The sequence below is a fragment of the Telmatherina bonti genome (genome assembly GCF_933228915.1).
Source record: "Telmatherina bonti genome assembly, chromosome: 6".
NCBI classification, from domain to species: Eukaryota; Metazoa; Chordata; class Actinopteri; order Atheriniformes; family Telmatherinidae; genus Telmatherina; species Telmatherina bonti.
This window is the reverse complement of record NC_136624.1, coordinates 35,991,441-36,010,267: the sequence shown is the minus strand read 5'-3', so window position 1 is coordinate 36,010,267 and position 18,827 is coordinate 35,991,441. Positions and strand designations below refer to the sequence as shown.

The 18,827-nt window shown below is 41.3% G+C and overlaps 1 protein-coding gene across 5 annotated transcripts in view; it reads left to right on the top strand.

Annotated features, from left to right (window-relative positions):
• LOC306757391 (tensin-2-like) overlaps positions 1 to 12,583 on the top strand; it is a 28,388-nt gene extending 15,805 nt beyond the window's left edge. For 2 of the 5 annotated variants that reach the window (XM_079242428.1, XM_079242430.1), the window contains 24 exons: positions 2,672 to 2,704; positions 2,794 to 2,843; positions 2,979 to 3,162; positions 3,398 to 3,448; positions 3,616 to 3,738; positions 3,839 to 3,903; positions 4,544 to 4,627; positions 4,725 to 4,837; positions 4,935 to 4,995; positions 5,200 to 5,275; positions 5,411 to 5,540; positions 6,144 to 6,209; positions 6,317 to 6,433; positions 6,515 to 7,909; positions 8,035 to 8,185; positions 8,285 to 9,150; positions 9,223 to 9,354; positions 9,763 to 9,855; positions 10,064 to 10,141; positions 10,233 to 10,310; positions 10,421 to 10,589; positions 10,753 to 10,821; positions 11,135 to 11,164; positions 11,343 to 12,583. In XM_079242428.1, the coding sequence (XP_079098554.1) occupies positions 2,672 to 2,704; positions 2,794 to 2,843; positions 2,979 to 3,162; positions 3,398 to 3,448; positions 3,616 to 3,738; positions 3,839 to 3,903; positions 4,544 to 4,627; positions 4,725 to 4,837; positions 4,935 to 4,995; positions 5,200 to 5,275; positions 5,411 to 5,540; positions 6,144 to 6,209; positions 6,317 to 6,433; positions 6,515 to 7,909; positions 8,035 to 8,185; positions 8,285 to 9,150; positions 9,223 to 9,354; positions 9,763 to 9,855; positions 10,064 to 10,141; positions 10,233 to 10,310; positions 10,421 to 10,589; positions 10,753 to 10,821; positions 11,135 to 11,164; positions 11,343 to 11,487 (4,359 nt within the window). In that variant the 3' untranslated portion in view covers positions 11,488 to 12,583. The other 3 variants (XM_079242431.1, XM_079242429.1, XM_079242432.1) reach the window with 3 other exon arrangements.
• The last annotated feature ends 6,244 nt before the right edge of the window (positions 12,584 to 18,827 follow it).

Genomic DNA, 18,827 nt, shown 5'->3' with positions numbered 1-18,827 from the left:
GTGTATGTATGTTGTTGGATAGATATAGATATAGATACAGAAGCATATTTGTACTTTCTGGACAGCATATTTTCATCTTCTCCCGCTACCATTAGTGCAATTACCTTTTTACCCCATTACCCACTACTTCTTAGATCAGGAGCCTTTTTTTTATTTTTGTTTTTTTCTGTCACTCTTTCTGAATTTCTTTAGTTTTTTGTCTCTCTCTTAAGTGTCAGTGCCAAAATATAAGAAAAACTGCCTGTTTGCTCTCTTAAGACATTTGAAAAAAAAATGCAAATCTGATCTGATGTTTCAGGAATAATTATTATTTAAATCATATATGGAGGTCACTTTTCAGCTACTAATAAAAATTATTTAAACTGGCAACTAGAAAGGGTCCGGAGAGTGTAATTGGTCAATTTTCTGTAAGTAAATTTTAAAGAAATTGATGCAGTTCGACTCTGAAAATCCATCAAGTTCGCCAAAATTTGTGTTTTTTCTCACTAATTCTTTAGAAAACACACAACACACCTTCTCATGAGCATGTAACTAACGTGGCAGGACGTTATGTAGGACTACGATGGAGCATGTGGAGGTCTCCTGGTTGGCAGTGAGGGTGGGACTCACAGTTACTAAACTGAGCAGTTCCAAATTTGTTCTGACAATTTGAGTTGATGCTGATTTTTATGCATGGCTGGAAAGTCGTTTTCTGGAAAAGCTGCTATAGCAAGTTTGCTTCTAAAAGTGGCTAAATGACCTTGTAGCAGGATTGTGTGATGCTGTCAAACAACGTTTCACATCACAGAATACACACCAGCCAACAGGACATGACTAGTTGTATGGCACTTTTCCTTTGCATGCTGTTCCATGGCTCCATGTATAAATTTACATGAAAAAAGAAATCATTTCAGTTTTCTGTTATTGAAATTTTCTGAAAAATGTAGTTTTTATATGGAAAGAATGCTTCCCAAAATATTTATTCTGTTACTATCGCAGGATAAGGGTACTGTTTGGAGAAACCAAAAGGTTATCAGAAGCGTTACGACTGCTGAGGTCGCCCACAGAGCACTTTGTGCAGCCAAGCAGCACAAACCGAAGAAAATCTAATTTTATTTACAGGCGTTTGTGGTTTGTTGCAGAAAAATGTGTGAAATTCAGAGATTGAGGCTTAAAGTTTGAACTAAATGTGTGGAATAGATTCTAGATAAAGCACCAGCATTGTATCTGTGTGGAAGAGCTATTAGAGTCCATGCCTTGGCAGGTTTGTCCTCTTTTAATGACACACAAATTATCAGCAACATCTTAGGCAGGAGATAATGTTTTGGCTAATTGGTGTGTCATTATCAGTGTTATTAATATCTCTTTTAGAAGTTTAACAGGGACCATGATGGAGCAGCTGTCAGCCCTCCATGATGGTAGAATTAACTAAGATCCATCTGGTTATTAGTAATGGTAAAAATCGTATTGTTGCTTATAAGATTATAACAGGTTAATACAAAAAAAGTGTAAAAATAATACTAAACAGACAAAACCAGCCTAGCGTAATCTGTCAGTGGGAATGTACTGCCTTTAGAAACACTGTTTTAGAAAAGGTGTTAAATGCTTGCCGTTAGTTGTGCAATAATGGTAATCATTAAAATTTAACAACAATCTGTTTCTATTTCACACTATTTTAGCTGCAGATGATTGTACTTGTCGGGCATTTGACTTGCTGGCTTGTAGCTTGACCCCTGTCAGTACTGGCCAGCACTAGGGTCAGCTGTCAATCAATCACATGGGAGAGTTCAAAGGTAAAACAAGCTGTCATGGTGACAAGTATCAGAATACTGAATGTTTGATTAAATTTCCGCTTAAAAACATATCTTTACCCAGGTTTTCATCCCATCGTGTCACTATCACTTACATTACCAGTTATCTGTCTTGAAATATCCTTTTTATTTGTTGTTATCTGAGTGTCAAAGAAATGATACAGAGAAGAAGAAGCTGCAGAAGCCTGTTGCAGTGTGTTTATGAACTGGTGGTTGTAACCTGCATGGGTGACCTCGGTTTCCCTCTTTGTATGTGTGTGTCCGTGGTTGGAACAAGTCACTGTTGGCAGCAGAGTGCAGGCACTGCACGCCACATGTTGAGTCTTCCTCCTGTAAATCATGCCCGTCTCTATCCTCTCATTTCTTTTAAGAGGCAAAAAAAGAAAATCTAAATCAATCATTGTTATTGAGCTCCTGACATTATGAGCAGCACTTCTCCTTATTCAAGCAAATAGCCAGCACATTGAGCAGTTCCTTAAATAACAACAAAGAACAGAAACAAGCAGCACGAGCGTTTTTTTCCACCTGCTTCCACTTCTTTATGTGTGCAGACCAGCGTTTGTAATAATTTGTGCACTTTCTGACATCATGTGTCGCGAATCTGTCATGTGGAACTACAAAATCCGCGCTGACAGATGTTTCATGGAACCAGCTGCTGGAGATGACAGAGAGTGAGAATAATTTTGACTCCGCTCTCCATCAGCTCCTCTTCCTTCCTTCTCATCCCACAGCTTTCCATCGCTTCATCTGTGTTGCTGGAGTGGGACCAGGAGTGTTAAATCTCACACATGACTTGACATGTGCTGGTTCATTCCCAGTGTGTGGGAGCGAGTGTGTATGTTACTGCCGCAACATCTAACCATATGTTTGTCTCGCCTTAGGTGACTGCAACCTGCACACCAGTTCCAGACCTGGTAAGTTTGTTTTTGGAGGAGACAAGTGCCATATCTTTAGCCACGTTGCGTCATTGCAGCATTGCGTTACACTTTTGTTTGTTTCTCAGCACAGTTCCACTAAATCAACATCACAGAAGAAAAGAGGCTCCATAGCAAGGTATCACAAATCCTGTGACAAACACATTCAGACAAAAAGAAAACAGCATTTTTATAAAAAAAACAAAGGTAAACATGAATCATGTGCCAGCGTGTTTGGCTGCATCGAAAGAACGGCTTTTTCCTTAATGTCCAGAAGCAAAAGCGTGGAACACGTCATGGAGCATGTGATGGAGTGCCACTACGACTTTGACCTCACCTACATCACAGAGAGGATCGTCTCTGTCTTCTTCCTGCCAGACCTGGAGGAGCAGCGCTACCGCAGAAACCTGCAGGAAGTAGCTTCCATGCTCAGATCTAAACACCAAGACAAGTTTCTGGTCAGTCTGAAAAACTAAAACAATGTTTAACTATGGACTGAATATATTTAATAAAGATGTTTTTATGATAGATTTTCTAACACTGAACAATTTGGACACCCATTAAATCTGGTGGGTGTTTATGTCCAAGTGTTTGACTTGAAGTGTATATGCGTTTAAACTAGCAAATGTTTATTAAACTGTACATTTCTTCTTATCTGTGTATGGTCCTCTTATGTGTTCCTGACTTTTCCAGCTTTTTAATTTATCAGAGAAGAGACATGACATCAGCAGACTTAACCCAAAGGTACAAACTTCTACACTTAAAATGGCAGCAAGCTAAACATACAAAGACACCAATGGCACGCACAAATGATACATGGATGCATTCTGCTTCATAAACTTTAAAAAGAAAGATTTCATCCAGTTCAAGGCCGTCTGAATTTTGGACATGAATCTTTGCCTGTGGTCCAGGTGCAGGACTACGGCTGGCCCGATCTTCACGCCCCTCCTCTGGACAGGATTTGTGCCATTTGCAAAGCCATGGAGACCTGGCTGACCTCTGACCCCAATAACGTTGTGGTCCTCCACTGCAAAGTCAGTGTAACCAGAACACACATCTGCTGGCTTGGCTGTGAAAGATTAAAAGGATGGAGTGGGAAAAAGTTCATGGTGACTTTGATCTGTGCTCTGACAGGGAAACAAAGGAAAGACTGGAGTCATTGTGGCAGCCTACATGCACTACAGCAAGATATCAGCTGGGTAATGTGCATCATTTCTAGCAAACAAACACTCAGAAATCCAGGATGTTCCATTTAAGCTTAGTTTTAAACAAGAAATATGCAAAATCCTTTAAAGTGTTTTAACACAACATGGTCCCTGGAGTCGTCGGAGATGCCAGGGACCATGTTGTGTTTAATCCAGCATAGCTTTCGAACCATAAAAGATAGAAACTTACTTTTTTCCCCCTCTTAATCAGGAGCCTCCGGGCTTTCAGGCGGTAGTTCTGGCATCACTGTAGCCCATTCATAAGTGATACAGTGTTGTGTCAAAAGAGGCGTTCCAATCAGAGCCTTTGTCTTTGGCGCATTTTCGCCTTTTTTTTTTAAATTATATTTTTTATTATAATACTCTTTATTTCAAGCAAAGGAGCCTCATTTACATAGCACTTTATGATATTGCAATTCAAAATAAAGCCCAAACAAGGTATAGGACATTATGGGGCATTGAAAGGTGGCGTTTATTAGCATTTAAACTAAAAAAAAAAGTCAGGCGAGGTTTATTTCTCTAAAATACCCTTGGTCCCCAGAAGGTTAAACAAAACAAAACAGAAATCATTATCTTCAAAGCAGATATGATGAAATGCAAAATTTTTATAATCCACGCCTGCTTATGTCCACAGAGCGGACCAAGCCTTCACCATGTTGGCCATGAGGAAGTTCTGTGAGGACAAAGTCTCCTCTTCCCTGCAGCCCTCTCAGAACAGGTCCAACACACCCCTCTCATATATCATTACTTGCAATGGTGCCTGAGTCTCTCCCACTCATTTCATCAAACATCATTTCCTCATGTCTTTTCTCCAGATACATCTACTCCTTTAGTGGTTTGCTGTCTGGAACCATCAAAATGAACAGCAGTCCTCTGTTCCTTCACCAGATCCTTGTTCCCTCGTTACCAAACTTCCAGACGGGAGGAGGTCAGTCTTTTCACAAACTCATGCTGGTGTTGCAGCTTCTGCACGCCTTCACCCATTAACAGCTTTTTCTCTCCTAAACTTCTTTCTTTATGTGCAGGATTTTATCCTTTCCTGAAAATCTACCAGTCTCTGCAGCTTGTCTACACATCAGGAGTCTAGTACGTATCCAGTCACTTAACCGCTTTAATCTCTGGCTTTTTGTGGGCAGGCGTTCGTGTCTGTGTTTAAGTGCAGCCTGCTCTGTGCTTATATTAAAGTGAATCTTGTTTACCAGTGTTTTTACTGAACTGAGACATGTTTTTATTTATTTTATGTATGTTTTAAGCTACTGCGCCCTCTTTATGCTCTCCGTGTGTGTCTAGTGATCCCCAGAGCTCCAGGGCAAGAAAGCTGTGTGTGACGATGGAGCCAGCGTTACTCTTAAAGGGGGACATCATGGTGAGACAGGCATATCCTTGGAGCCACTTTGTTTTGTTTAAAGCATCTTGATAAATTGTGTTTTATTTGTTTACATGTCATTTTTGTGACGAGAAGTTAGCCTTAGCGTTGCATGGTGTGGTCTCGCCTCTGCAGGTGAAGTGCTACCACCGGCGGAGCAGAGTCACAGAGAGGGAGGTGGTGTTTAGAGTCCAGTTCCACACCTGCACCGTTCATGGAGCCCAGCTGTGGTTTGGCAAGACAGAGCTCGACTTGGCCTGTACTGGTATGAACAACACAAGGATTGGAAAAATATTTATTAAAGAAATAAAGGGAAGAGTATTTTAAAATGAAGTATATCGTTATTTTGGTGCAACAATTTGAGACAGTTGTACAGCTTTAGAATGTAAAGGTATTATAAATGTATGAAAGTGAATGTTTATGGCACCTTTTAATGTATATTTCTGTTGCTCTCTTGCTGCTTGAATTATTTTCCTCAGACTTTTGTGGTGCCTCAGTGTATTTTGGGGAAAATTACAAATGACAGTGTCAGGTTAGAAGAAACCAAATTGCTTGCACGTGTCCTGCAAACCAGCTGCTTGCACATTCATAATGCAAGATTCATAGATCATATCAGCCACACCAGTGCATGGATGTCAAAGGAAAGCTTCTTTAAGCTTCTTTTGATTTGTTGTGGATGCTTTACTAAAGCTATTATATTTCTTTTTGGCCTTTTCATTCTATTCTGGTAAAGTAAAATAAATAATATTCATTTGTTCAATGTGGATTTTCAACATCAAAGATCAGACCTTCAGAAGGATGTTTTTCTCACTCTTACAGTTGCGCTCCAGATATTTTAGTCTCTGCTGTTATGCTCATCTTTCTGTAGATGACAGATTCCCTCCAGATGCTACAGTGGAGTTCATCTTTTCCAGTGGACCAGAAAAAATTAAAGGTGAGAATAATTATCAGTCTGTCTGTCACTGCAACCTTTGAAGTATTTTATGCACCTTATGTCTTTTTTTTTTTTTAAATATCTATTTTTCATGTCTGCCTTCAAAGGTCGAGAATACCGCAAAAACGACTCCTCCATCAGGGTAGACTACAACACCTCAGACCCTGTAGTCAGATGGGATTCCTATGAGAACTTCAATCTCCACCACGAAGACAGTTTGGAGAGTAAGAACATGCACGTGGGTGTGAAAATGAAGTCTGGGTGAAATCAGACCAAAGTTTACATTGCTTTTACCTTTCCATCAGATATCTCTCACACAAGAGGCCCTCTAGATGGCAGCTTGTACGCCCAAGTGAGGAAGCGACGTGGACCAGGCGCAACTGCCTCAGCAGCTTCACCTAATGGATGTCTCACGAGCAGCCCGACTGTAAAACCCCAATCTCCCACCCATCTCCAATCGCTCAGCTGCACTTCTAACTCCAGCTGCTCCTCCTCTGAACACTTTGGAGAAGCCGTTTTGTCTGAGGGACAAAACAGTGAGGGTCCATCAAAGAGAGAAGATGTGGAAGACAGAGCAAAGGAGAAAACAAGAGAGAAAGAAAAGGACAGAGAAACTGCTATTTTAGATGATGGAGACCCGTCAAGTCCAGGAGGTTTAAGGCGAGAACGTTCCTGTTGCAGTCAGGCAAGTGTGAAACGTGGCGATGCCGGATGGGAAAGGGACAAAGAGGTCTGTCTCTCCAGCGGTCATTATCACGGTCGCTGTAATAACATTAAAAGCCATCCAAAAAGCCAAACTCTGCCAGCTTTACCGTCCAAATCTATATCCCCTCCTCCTCATTCAACTCACATGGAGTTCTGCCATCGCCATAGCGCTCACCCTTTACCTGAGTTACCATGGGAGCGTCCACTCCCTCCTCCATCCCTCCCTTGCCTGCACAGGCCATGCTACCCTTACCCCTCCTCTGAGCACGCCCACGCTCACAGCCACACCCTGCCAGTCCCGAACAGACTCTGCACTGGGGAAGAGTGCCACCTCTTCCACTACTCCAGCCACGGACCAGGGTCTCACTTCTCCCACCAACCACAGCCCACAAGCCCTTACAGAGAAATGTTTTTCAGCACACCTGTACCATCCTCTTGCTGCCCATGTCAGGACTGTTCCAGCAGGCGGGAGCACCAATCAGCCTCAGTCAGAGCATTGCACCAGCTGCACCAGAATCAACCAGAAAACCCTCACTGGTCCCAAGGAGCTGCCGTACAACCCACAAGAGAGGCGCCTCCACTATGGGAAACTGAAAATCCATGGGAGTTGGCAAGAGAGGCAGAATTCTGGCAATGCAAATCATCTGTTCCAGCGTTTCACCTGTGTCACTCCACTTTGGACCAGGTCCCAAACCCAGAGCCACCTAGATTTGCCATCGCAGCTCACCAGAATTACTCCACTCCTCAGTTGCTGATGGATGTACGGGATGGAGCGAGCAGCGGGTATCACACTCCTCTACAGCCCCGCCACTCCTGCCCCTGCTCTCCGTATCAGTCATCCCCGTCTGAAAGTCGGGAGAGCCGGGGTTATGCCTCGGGGTATCACTCCGGATCAACCTCGCCTCTGCCAGCAAGTAGTCCATCACCTGGGAGAGGAAGGCTACCTGACATCCCCTCAGGATCTGGAAACCAACCACATGCTGTGCACAACAAAGGTGAATGAGAAAATATTGTTGACTGTCTTCCATAGAAAACATGGAATGATTCATCTTTGTTGCTTCTTATTCATTCTTCATTTTTTTCCACCTTAAATTGTCCCTTTTAATCTCTCCTGTCAAAGTGGAAAAGGCCAAGACAGAAGCAGAGGATGGAACAAGTCAAGGTTCAGAAAGTAAACCTGACTCACATGGTCAGCCAAGCACCCCAGGTCTAGATTCTGATCATGATTACACACTTATTGGTAGCAACAGCCCGACTCACACGGAAGACAGGTGGGTGAAACCGTCTTTTGGGCACTAACTAGTGCTAGAAAATAGTTGCATTTATACAAAATATGGCTTATTTGACACCATACTTTGCCTTTTTATCAGTGTAACAGCTGATAGTCCCATTCAAAGACAAGAAAGTGCTACGCATCTGGAGTCCAACACAGATAACGACAAATCTGTCAAAGCAGTGCCAACGGAGACACAGACTCAAAGTTCAGTCATATCTAAAGACACCACACAACCATCAGTTCAGTCTTCTCAGAGTTCTGATGAAAGGATTGGATCAGACCAGGTCACAGGAAGTACAGATGGATGCAAGCAATCACACACTTCAAGCTATGCTGCTGTCATCATCAGCCCAATCCAAGTGCAACTCAACGGTTCTGCTCTTCCTAGCGATAGCCCTTCCAGCTGTGGCATGGGAGTACCCACAACTCCCTCAATAAGTCTCAGTTCTAGTCCTTCCACCACCTCCCCAAATTCTCCCATTGGGTCCCCAGAGACGCAATCCTCTCCTCAGCACTCCACATCAGCTGCAGACACAGCAGGACAAAGACTGACCCCAGACAGAGACAGCTCAGCCGACATCAAACCTCCGTCACCTGTGCCAGACGGATATCACACACCCACCTTCCCCTTGGCATCCTACTACTATTCACTACTAAATGTGCCACATGTCCCTTACACTGGGTACACTGCAGTAACCATCCCTGCCATTCAGCCACCGCTCCCAGAGAAGAAGCGCCATTCATCCACAGCAGCATCCCCCAATGGACACAACACTCTTCTCCGGGTCGCCTCAGCTCCTTCACCTTCACACCATGTCACTTTCTCCCCTGCTGTGGGAGAGCAAAGAAGGGGGTCGGCACAGCAGAGCAACAGGGAAGACGCAGACATCAGGGTGAATGCTAAGTTTGTCCAGGACAGCTCAAAGTTCTGGTACAAACCAGGTATCTCCAGAGATCAAGGTGAGTGTTGTATATACGGAGAACAGGGAGTTGTAGTGAAATGTTAGTAATAATGTGTCATCTGAATCTCAGCCATAGCTGTGTTGAAGGACAAGGAGCCAGGAACGTTCCTCATTCGAGACAGTAACTCCTTCCAGGGTGCGTATGGCCTGGCCCTCAAGGTAGCCACCCCTCCTCCGAACGCCAACATCGCCGGGAACAAAGGTGCTCTTACAATCTCTTCACGAGTTTCCAAGTTTTGATCATGGGTTGTACTTCTCAGCTTGTGTTGTTGTTTGCTGTTTCTCCAGAGGGACTGACTTGCAGTAGAACTCTACAAATTTTTAATGGAAAGCCTAAATTGCAAACTGGAGCATAAACCTTGCAAAGAAAAAAAAGAAAGTACATACAAAGGAGACGTGGTGATGCATAGGAACAAAAGCAGAAATGTCATGAGATACAGTATGTCATAAATAGCATTACATTAGCATCAGCCAGGTTTGAAGTGGAGCTACAAACTGGTGAAGAACAAGACAGAAAGACTCCTCAATTTATTAGAGAGACAGCATGACAGTCGGCTTTATCTTTCATCCCGAATCCCTCCTTTCTCACTTTCCTCTCCCTCTTCCCCAGGGGATCCACTGGAACAGCTGGTGAGACACTTCCTCATCGAGACTGGGCCACGGGGAGTGAAGATCAAGGGCTGTCAGAACGAGTCCTACTTCGGTCAGTTATGTTTTAGACACAACTACTGAGATCTGTTTCACACATTTAGTTCGATATGAGACACTATAGCTGATCATCTAAACACCCAAACTTTGAGATTTTTTGGTTTTATTACTTTACACCCACTATTAAACTTCTTTTAATCCTTTTTAATCAATCCAAGTTGTGTTTTCCCTTAATCTCTTCTCTTTTTTTGTCATTACCTCAGGAAGCTTGTCTGCCATGGTGTACCAACATTCAATCACTCCCATCTCTCTGCCATGTGCACTCCGCATTCCTGAAAAAGGTGATATTTGTATCATCAGTTTTAAATCTTTTATGACACATCTTGTCGTTTTGCCAGCATCGTTTAGTAACTCAAGTTCATGATGTTTTAGATATAGTTGGGGAGCTTCAGGAGATGCAGACCGCAACAAATACCAGTACAGCAGCTGACCTCCTTAAACAAGGAGCAGGTATCGCTCAGGCTCATTCAGCCACCGTAGTAGCTGCAAGTCGTTGGTCTGACCTGTGAGATAAAATGTTAATGTGAGTTCACATCTTTCTCATCTCTCTAATAACCCAGCATGCAACGTGCTCTACCTAAACTCAGTGGAAACAGAATCGTTAACAGGGCCAGAGGCTGTTTCCAAGGCAACCAAGTGTACTTTGGCATTGAGTCCACGCCCAGTCGCAACAGTGGTCCACTTCAAAGTGTCTTCCCAGGGTATCACGCTAACCGACAGTAAAAGAAGGTACTCCTTTCTTCTTAGGATATGTATTTGTTCATTTTCTAATGCAGAGTGATGAAATATTAACATTAGTTTGAGGAGAAAATATATGAATTCGATCACGTTTACTTCAAGCTTGATGCTTACATCAGTTGTCTGAGTAATCTAATTGTTTATGTCTGCGCAGGTTATTCTTTAGGCGGCACTACCCAATCAACAGTGTCACTTTCAGCAGTCTTGACCCCCAAGATCGGAGGTGGGTATGAAATGATGTTAGGAAATGGCTTTAAATGCTGTTAATACAACTACCTTTGCTTGCACATGTTGCTGCTGATTATCCTCAGTCATGATATGTGTGCTCTTGCTGCTGCCACACACATCTCTGCTATGCAGACTTTTACTACTTATAATATAAAGTTTCTCTGCATTGCTTGTCTGGTTATGTACGCTGAGAAGCGAATGCAAAATTCGATTGCAACTGAGTACCTAATCTTATAAAACATTTTCCATCTCCTTGTTATTCATGCATTCCTGCATTTTGTTTCTGTCTTTATGTGCCCGTGCTTCAGGTGGACTAATTCTGATAGCACGTCAAGCAAGTAAGTGCTTGTGTCAATGTGTGTTTTTCCACCCGAGTCTTGCAACTGACTGGTGCAACGTGCCCCATGCATGTAGATTTGTAGCTGATATCTAGAGACAAAAATCTGGTGTCTGTCAGTGTGGATGTATTGCCTGCTCTCCAGCCTTTTGACCTGTCATGTCTCGTCTCTGGTGCAGGATGTTTGGCTTTGTGGCGAGACGGACGGGGACCACAACCGAGAACGTTTGTCACCTGTTTGCTGAAATGGACCCCGAGCAGCCAGCCGCGGCAATTGTCAACTTTATTAACAAAGTCATGCTGGGACCACAGCTACGAAGATGAGGAGCAAGGCCAATGAACACGAATGGACTATTTTCACATAATAAAGTGTTTATATTCTGCAAAAACAACTTTTTGTTTGCATTTATGCAAGAGGCACCTCTGTGTCATATAAAACTGGTTCATGAGAGGAACTGCTTCTGACAAATCACTGCTCTGCAAGGCAACATATCATAGAGTTGCCATTCACAGAGTGACAAGTTAAAGAAGAACAGTTTAAAAGCCAAAGAGTGACCTAGCATTGTTTCATTCAGTTTCTGTTTGTTGGTTTGATGTTTTTTTGTTGTTATTTTTAATTTAGTTCACAAAGAATACAACTAGATTCATAAAGTGAAGTAAGAAAAACCTTTTTTTATACAATACTAGTTTAAATTAAAGGTAAAAGAAGCGAAGAGGATCGTAATGTGGTAGAAAGTATAAGTCACGTTTAAAGGTCTAAAGTGACTCAACTACATATGTGTTCCATTAGTGGTGAGAGAAAAAGAAAAGCAAGTGATTTAATGAAAGGTGATCTATGAAAAAAAGTGCCTTTGGTTACATTTAAATCAGTTGTAAGGTATTGAAAAGGTATCTATTCTAGTAGGTAGGTTTTTTTGTTAAAGTGAAACAACTAATTGTAATTTAAATTATAAAATGCTAATATATAAATTCATAGAATTCTGAGATGCATCCTTTGATAAACACTTTCTCCTGTGGATGTGCAAAGCTTGATCTCTATTTGTCTGTTCTCTTTCACAACCAGGAAAAAACAAGTTTTGTCCCTGAAACACTGACAAAATATTTGAAACTGAACTGATTTCTAATTGTTTTTGTGAGAAAAACTTTTGTCTTGGATTTGGACAGACATTCATGAAAACACTCAAGGTAATAATTGCTTCAAAAGAGAAAGGTTACTTCAAGTCAAAGGTTTATCATGTAACAATATCTAAAGCATTTCTTAATTTCTTTTATATAACTATGTCTGTTTGATAAATGTGTGTTTTCTATAAACTAGGACAGTATTTAGGTTACATCAGCACAATTGTTATTTTTATTTAAACATTTTATTTCTTGGTAAAAGCAATAATATATTTTTGGCCTTTGAGGAGTTGAAAAGAATGGTGTATGTCATATTTGACAAAAAAAAAAAAAAAATTAAACCAAGAATTGAAAATTGTATTCAAGTCTGTTTCTTCATGTTTTATAGTTTCATCTGTTGTTCATTTATCTGTTGATCGATTATGTGCAAATGGCGTGAATTTATTTAAAGATATATATAACATGAAATCAGTGGAACTATTTATGTCATGCAGCAAATTTTCTCCTGTATGCCGCTGTTCTTAATTCACTTTTAAATAGCGTGACCATCCGTAATGCGAAGGATCATAAGGAAGAGGTCCCACCGAGATTTGAACTCGGATCGCTGGATTCAAAGTCCAGAGTGCTAACCATTACACCATGGGACCAAATACCGCTTCCGAGCTGTGAAACGGCTGACTAAAATAGATATGTATAAGCGTCATATTGTTACCGTTGTTTGTTGTGGTCATTTATACTTCATTTGGATCTTGATATACAATTTATGCCACTCCTTGTTCCACTCCTAGGTATCTAGCTTTAGCTGACCTAGCTAACTGCCGTAGCTTGCTGTCAGAAGAAAAGCGTAAGAAATTTGACCTTGCCTACTCATACGTACACAATTATTTAATGTTTATCTATTACGTTTTTATGAAATCCATTTTTTTTATCAATACACAGTGAAGAGTTCTATACAACACATTAGATATTACAACATAATTCTCGAGGTATTTATTTGTCGGCTTCTGAGTGGTCAGTAATGTGTCGATGATCGGTGCTCAGGCTCGATCAATTTATTTTAAGCGACTGTACCAATAAGTATTCGATTAATTAGAATTTTTATTTTTTAAAAATGAAAAAACTTTGAGGAAATTATATGTAATATAAACATGAAACAAATGCTTTGGCCACTACGATGGTTAAATCCTCAGTGAAAACAAATGTAAACGGTGATAGATGGATTAAACACAAGCAAAACTATTACTATAACACTTAAACATCAGTCTTGATGCAAAAGGTTTCAATTTAATTATTTTACAACTAAGTGCTTCAACTAAAAACTGTGGAGTTTCTTTGTTATGGTTTACATTCAGCCACTATTTAAAATGCTCTGACATTCTGTTTTATGCTGCTTTCATCAGGATGCAGGTTTGCATTTTAATATTCCAGCACTTTTTGTTTGCTGTATATGTTTTTTAAATGAATGTGCAGTGATATAAAAAGGTGGTTGCTCCAACCAAAATGTTTTTTTTCTTCAAAGTAGAGTTTACTAACTGTATTATTGATCATAGTTGTTTACTATGGTACACATTTCCACCCAAACATCTGTCTGCCTGAAGGCCTGTTCCATGTCTCTTTTAACAAGTCATTTATTGATACAATGCTCTCTTAATGAGGAGAGCCTCCATTCACAAGCATTTTTTTTTAAATATTACACTCAGTATATTGAACTCTTCTTGTCAAATTTCACAGATTGATCGATCCTTTCCTATTTTTACTTTGGCAAATTGCCCCAAACTCTAAGAGCATATACTTTTTATGTATTTTACCTTTTCCAAACTGTATGTTGCCTTGGTAGTGCTTTCTAATAATTGCATTGTTTGATTATTTGTTGCATTTTTTTTTTTTTTAATTCCACAGTCTTCCGTGCACAGGTTGTGTGTTGAATGAGTAGACAGATGGGTAATGAGTTACATAGATCTGCATAAAACAACAACTTGCATAAAAATATTTTATTGAAAGGCAGTCAGGAATTTACAACACTGAAGCTATATGTGCAATTTTGAAATGATTGCTTCCTTTTTTTTTTTTTATTAACAACTAATGTAAGTTACTGAAGAACAGCAGTGGGTATTAGGCAGCTGTGTCCTTCTTTATTCACCCAGAAGAGGGAACTAGAGGAACAACTAAAGCCTGCATCAGGCTAATAAGTGTAAAATTTCCATATTGCAGCAACTGGTGACCCTCAGGAGAAAAACAAGAGCTGCATGGTCCAAAATTTCTCTCTCTGTGGTTTAAAATCCACTTTCTCACTTTATTGTCAGATTGGACAACTGATATATATCTTTTTTACCTATTTTACATTTTTACCCTTATGTTTTTGTATGACAAAATCTGAGAAGTACAGGAGACCAGAAACAGCTTTGTTCCCTTTTTGCCTATCTTTTGAGGAATTCAAGAAAAATAACCTTTGGTCTTCTAAGTATAGACCTAAAGAAGACAGAAGAATCTCAGTAATGCTTAAGCATGAGAACATGAATGTGAAGAACTCAAACAATTCCTGAAGGGAAATGACCTGTAACACATAAAAACAACTTAATCCATCTATCCATTTTCTATACCTATCCCAGCTGCTATCAGGCAAGAGGCAGGGTTCACTCTGGACAGGTTGTCCAGCCATCCTGTAACCATGTGTGTCGTTTAACTGAACTATATGAAAAAATGTGTAAGAAATAATAAACAGTATGATGCAGAAGGCAGGAAAGGAACAAGTGATATAACTGTCCGCTGGCAGGAAGGATGCTGCTCTTCTGAACCTTCTGGAAATTATATTCTTGTAATGTTTTCCAAGGAGCTCAGACTGCCAAGCTTGTGGGCTAGGATGAGCTCGGTCCTGCATGGTTTCATGGCTGTCCTTCCATCTTTCATGGCAAATGTTTCTGGTGGGCTGGTTGTTTACTGCCTGTGAGAAATGCTGTTTACATTGCCTGCTCCGCAGTTTTACAGATGAAGGGGGGTTCGGGTCGGACACCACAGAAGGATGCAGCTGCTGCATCAAGTACATGTAAAAAATTTTGAGGATGTTTAGAATTACATTGAATTTCCATCTTTACATAACTGAGTAATATTGATCCAAAACAGGACCTTAAACTGCTGACTCTCGTCACTTCACGTGTATCGATCAGCATGTTTCCTCCTCGACCTTGTTATTTCCTGAGCCCCACTGTCATTCCCTTCACCTTATCCTGTCATTATATTTAACTCTGTTTGTGTATACAAATGAAAACAGCACAATGGAGCACATCGACTGGCATTTTATGTGGTTAGAAAATGAGATTTTATCCAATCCTAACCCTAAATTTCTATTTTTTTTCTCAGCATCCAGACAACTGGTGTCATTTTCAAATTGATAAAACTGGCTCTCAGCTGGGCCACATTCATGAGTAACCAGCGAGAAGTGACAGGTTTGAGTTTCAAGTGTTGTTTGCAGTGCTGACAGCATCAAGACAGGAGGAAGTGCCCATCTTCACTGTCGGTGGCCTGTCTGTCAGCAAGTCCAGGGTTCAGTTGCAGAAAGTGGTGCCCGCATATTCTGTAAATAGTGAAGGGAATTATTATAACGCTTGCTGTGTCATAACCAGCATTATCCTCAGCTGTACGGTGAACTAAACTGAGACAGGGCTTGTGGGCTGACTGCGATGGCAGTCTCAGAGGATCTAACATTTACCACAAAGCGCAGACTGTCTACATTGCCTTGAGGAAGTGAGTCTATGTGGGTCTTGACCAGCCCCCTGAGGCATCTAATGATGACAGATGTAAGTGGAACAGGGTGGCAGTCCCTCAGGCAGGATATCCTGAGTTTCAGAGGCATAGCATTGGTTCATGTTGTACGCACTGAAATATTACCAAAATAGAGCAGACAAAGAGTGAGTTGTGTCCACGAGGAAATCTGCTGGCTGATCTGGACATGTTATCTGAATGTGGCTTAAGATGCTCTCAGGTACTTAAAGTGGGTCGGTGCACCTAAGGGCTTTGCCCTCGTTACTAGACAGGGCTCTTAGATGCCCAGCTAGGTGGTGAACTGTCCTCAGACTGACAGAACTGCCATTCAGATGATGTCTTTCTCTTAAGCAGCACAATAATTGGCAATGCAACATGGATATCCTTTATAAGACATGTTTTCTTTCACCTACAGCGATGGACATAACAATGTTATGACATTTGTAAATCATTTAAACAAGCAGCCACCTTACAGCTGGTACATGCATACCAACATGTATTGTGATACAGAGCAGGTTTAAGTCAACGTCTCTCTTTTAGTCGTATTCCAGCTTGAGCTCTGTTATTATGCCAGTTATTTATGTCTCTGCACCAGTGCCACAGATTCTGGCTTTCACAGATTTAGTGGGTCAAGTGTTGCAGATTTATAGTTTCCACTCAAACAGCAAACAAGCTTTCTGAGGAACTGGAGTATCCGAGGGCACAAATTGGCTGGGCCATAATGGGTGCTGCAGAGCCAAATAAATCCCTGTAGGCAGAACAGCTTGATCCTGGTGCTGGAGCTGGAAACCAGCCAAACCACAGGACAAGGATCAACTCTCCATGAACATGAACCTAACACCCACATTTTACTACCAGTTACTGCTCATGAATCAACAGTTAATAAGCCTGTGACACACGTCTGATGCACTGGCAGGCCCTGAACATGCTGGTTCTGAGGAACGGATAGAAGGCAAGCCTGGCATAAACAAGTCTGTATACGACAGTGAACTTTGAGCGGGTACTTGGAGTTTATGTAGTGAGCCTAATTGTTGAGTGGTCTGCATTTTGGGGCCAAACAGCAGTTATAAAACTGTAAAAGTGTCATGTGGAATGGACTAGAATAGTTAGAGAATGTCTGTTGTAAAAATTCTTGTTTTGGGTAAAAAACAAAAAAAAACAAAACAAATGCAAACGTTGGATTTAGAGCAACATACCAATAAATGCTGTAGATATTGCACTATTGAGCTGGGAAAGCAGACGGTACACTGTTGCATTGTTTGTGTATTCTATTTATCTTTATCTTTTTATATTGTGTTTTATTTAATGAATGAGGCATCAACTGAAATGGCACTCTAAATTTCGTTGTACTTGTTGCAGTGACAATAAAGTTTATTCTATTCTTCTATAGTGGGATAATTTGGTGCAGGTTAGACAAATACATATAAATTTGACATAAACTGGTTGCAACTTCTATTTTCTGATCACAGTTTAAACTTTATATGAGTTCATTCTTGCAAACACCTATGTCCAGTTTTATTTATTAGTCTTTTAAAGACATTTCAAGAAGTCAGTGGATGAAAAGAACAGGAATGAAAAGTTTTAAACACACATTATAAAATGCTGTTTATGACTGTGAGAAAGAGCTTTTGTTACATCATGTGCTGCACTGAGGTCTGAATAAATAAATAAAAAAAACAACAACAACAACAAAAAACTTCAGACTTGTGTCTTGTTTTCATCTTTATTTGGACGTGCTTACATGAGACTGGCCCCTCTCTTTGTCCCACTCCCCTTCTTATCTGGGGCCTTTACGGAGTTAACGCCATAGACACACATCTGACCTTCACTTAGGCCCCCCTCCGCTTGCCTTAATACCACACACACACACACACACACACACACACCAACCACTACCATTTTAACCACTTAGCAGAAGTCCTCTGAGGACAGAACGTTCTGTGAGCAAATGCCGCCTAAATAAATAGTTTGGTGGAAAGAAGAAGAAAACAAAATATATACAAACTACGAATATATCCAACAAGGGATCTAACTGTTTTCTTTAAGGGATACTCGGCTTTTTCTCAAACGTGCTGCACATCTACAGCAGCATCGCCATGCCGCTCAGCCTACCACTGTACTGCAGGGAGGACACACCCCTCACACACGCACACGCCTCGCTGCACGTTTGCATAGTGTCAAAGAAAACACGCAGCGAAACGCTTGAAATCAAACATCTGGAAACAAATGATATCCGCGTGAAAGTTTCGGGTGTGTGACATCGATTGGTCATCTTAGTGTGTGTGATGCGCACGCTGCTGCAAAACAAAGACATCCGGTACTGCAGCGCGAGGAGAAACCGAGCTTCGCTGAGGACCAGTTTCTCCCACTGAGAAGCCATGCCCTGTCCAGCATGAGCGCGGTAATCCCCGCGCCAGGTAGCCCACTGATTCAGAGATCAGTGCTAAAAAAAAACAAAAAAAACCCCATGTTGCTTTAAACCTCACGCGGTCAAAGTTGTTTACCTCTCCGTTACCTCTGACGTCACGACACACCCCTGTTTGACGGGGCGGGGCCTCCGCTTTACGAGCACCGGAACCGACCAAACAGATCTGGGCTGGACAAGAAATTAACCAATCACAACGCAGGACGCACGCAGAGTCCAGCGCTGATTGGTTGTCGTACGGGCCGAGGGGGAAATCCCTCTTTTCCCGTAGAAATCCAAGAGAAGGGGCGGTGCATAACAAAAAGTAATGGCTATCTATTTGGGTCCAGGAGAACAAGGTTTAGCACAGTTATCGTCGGAC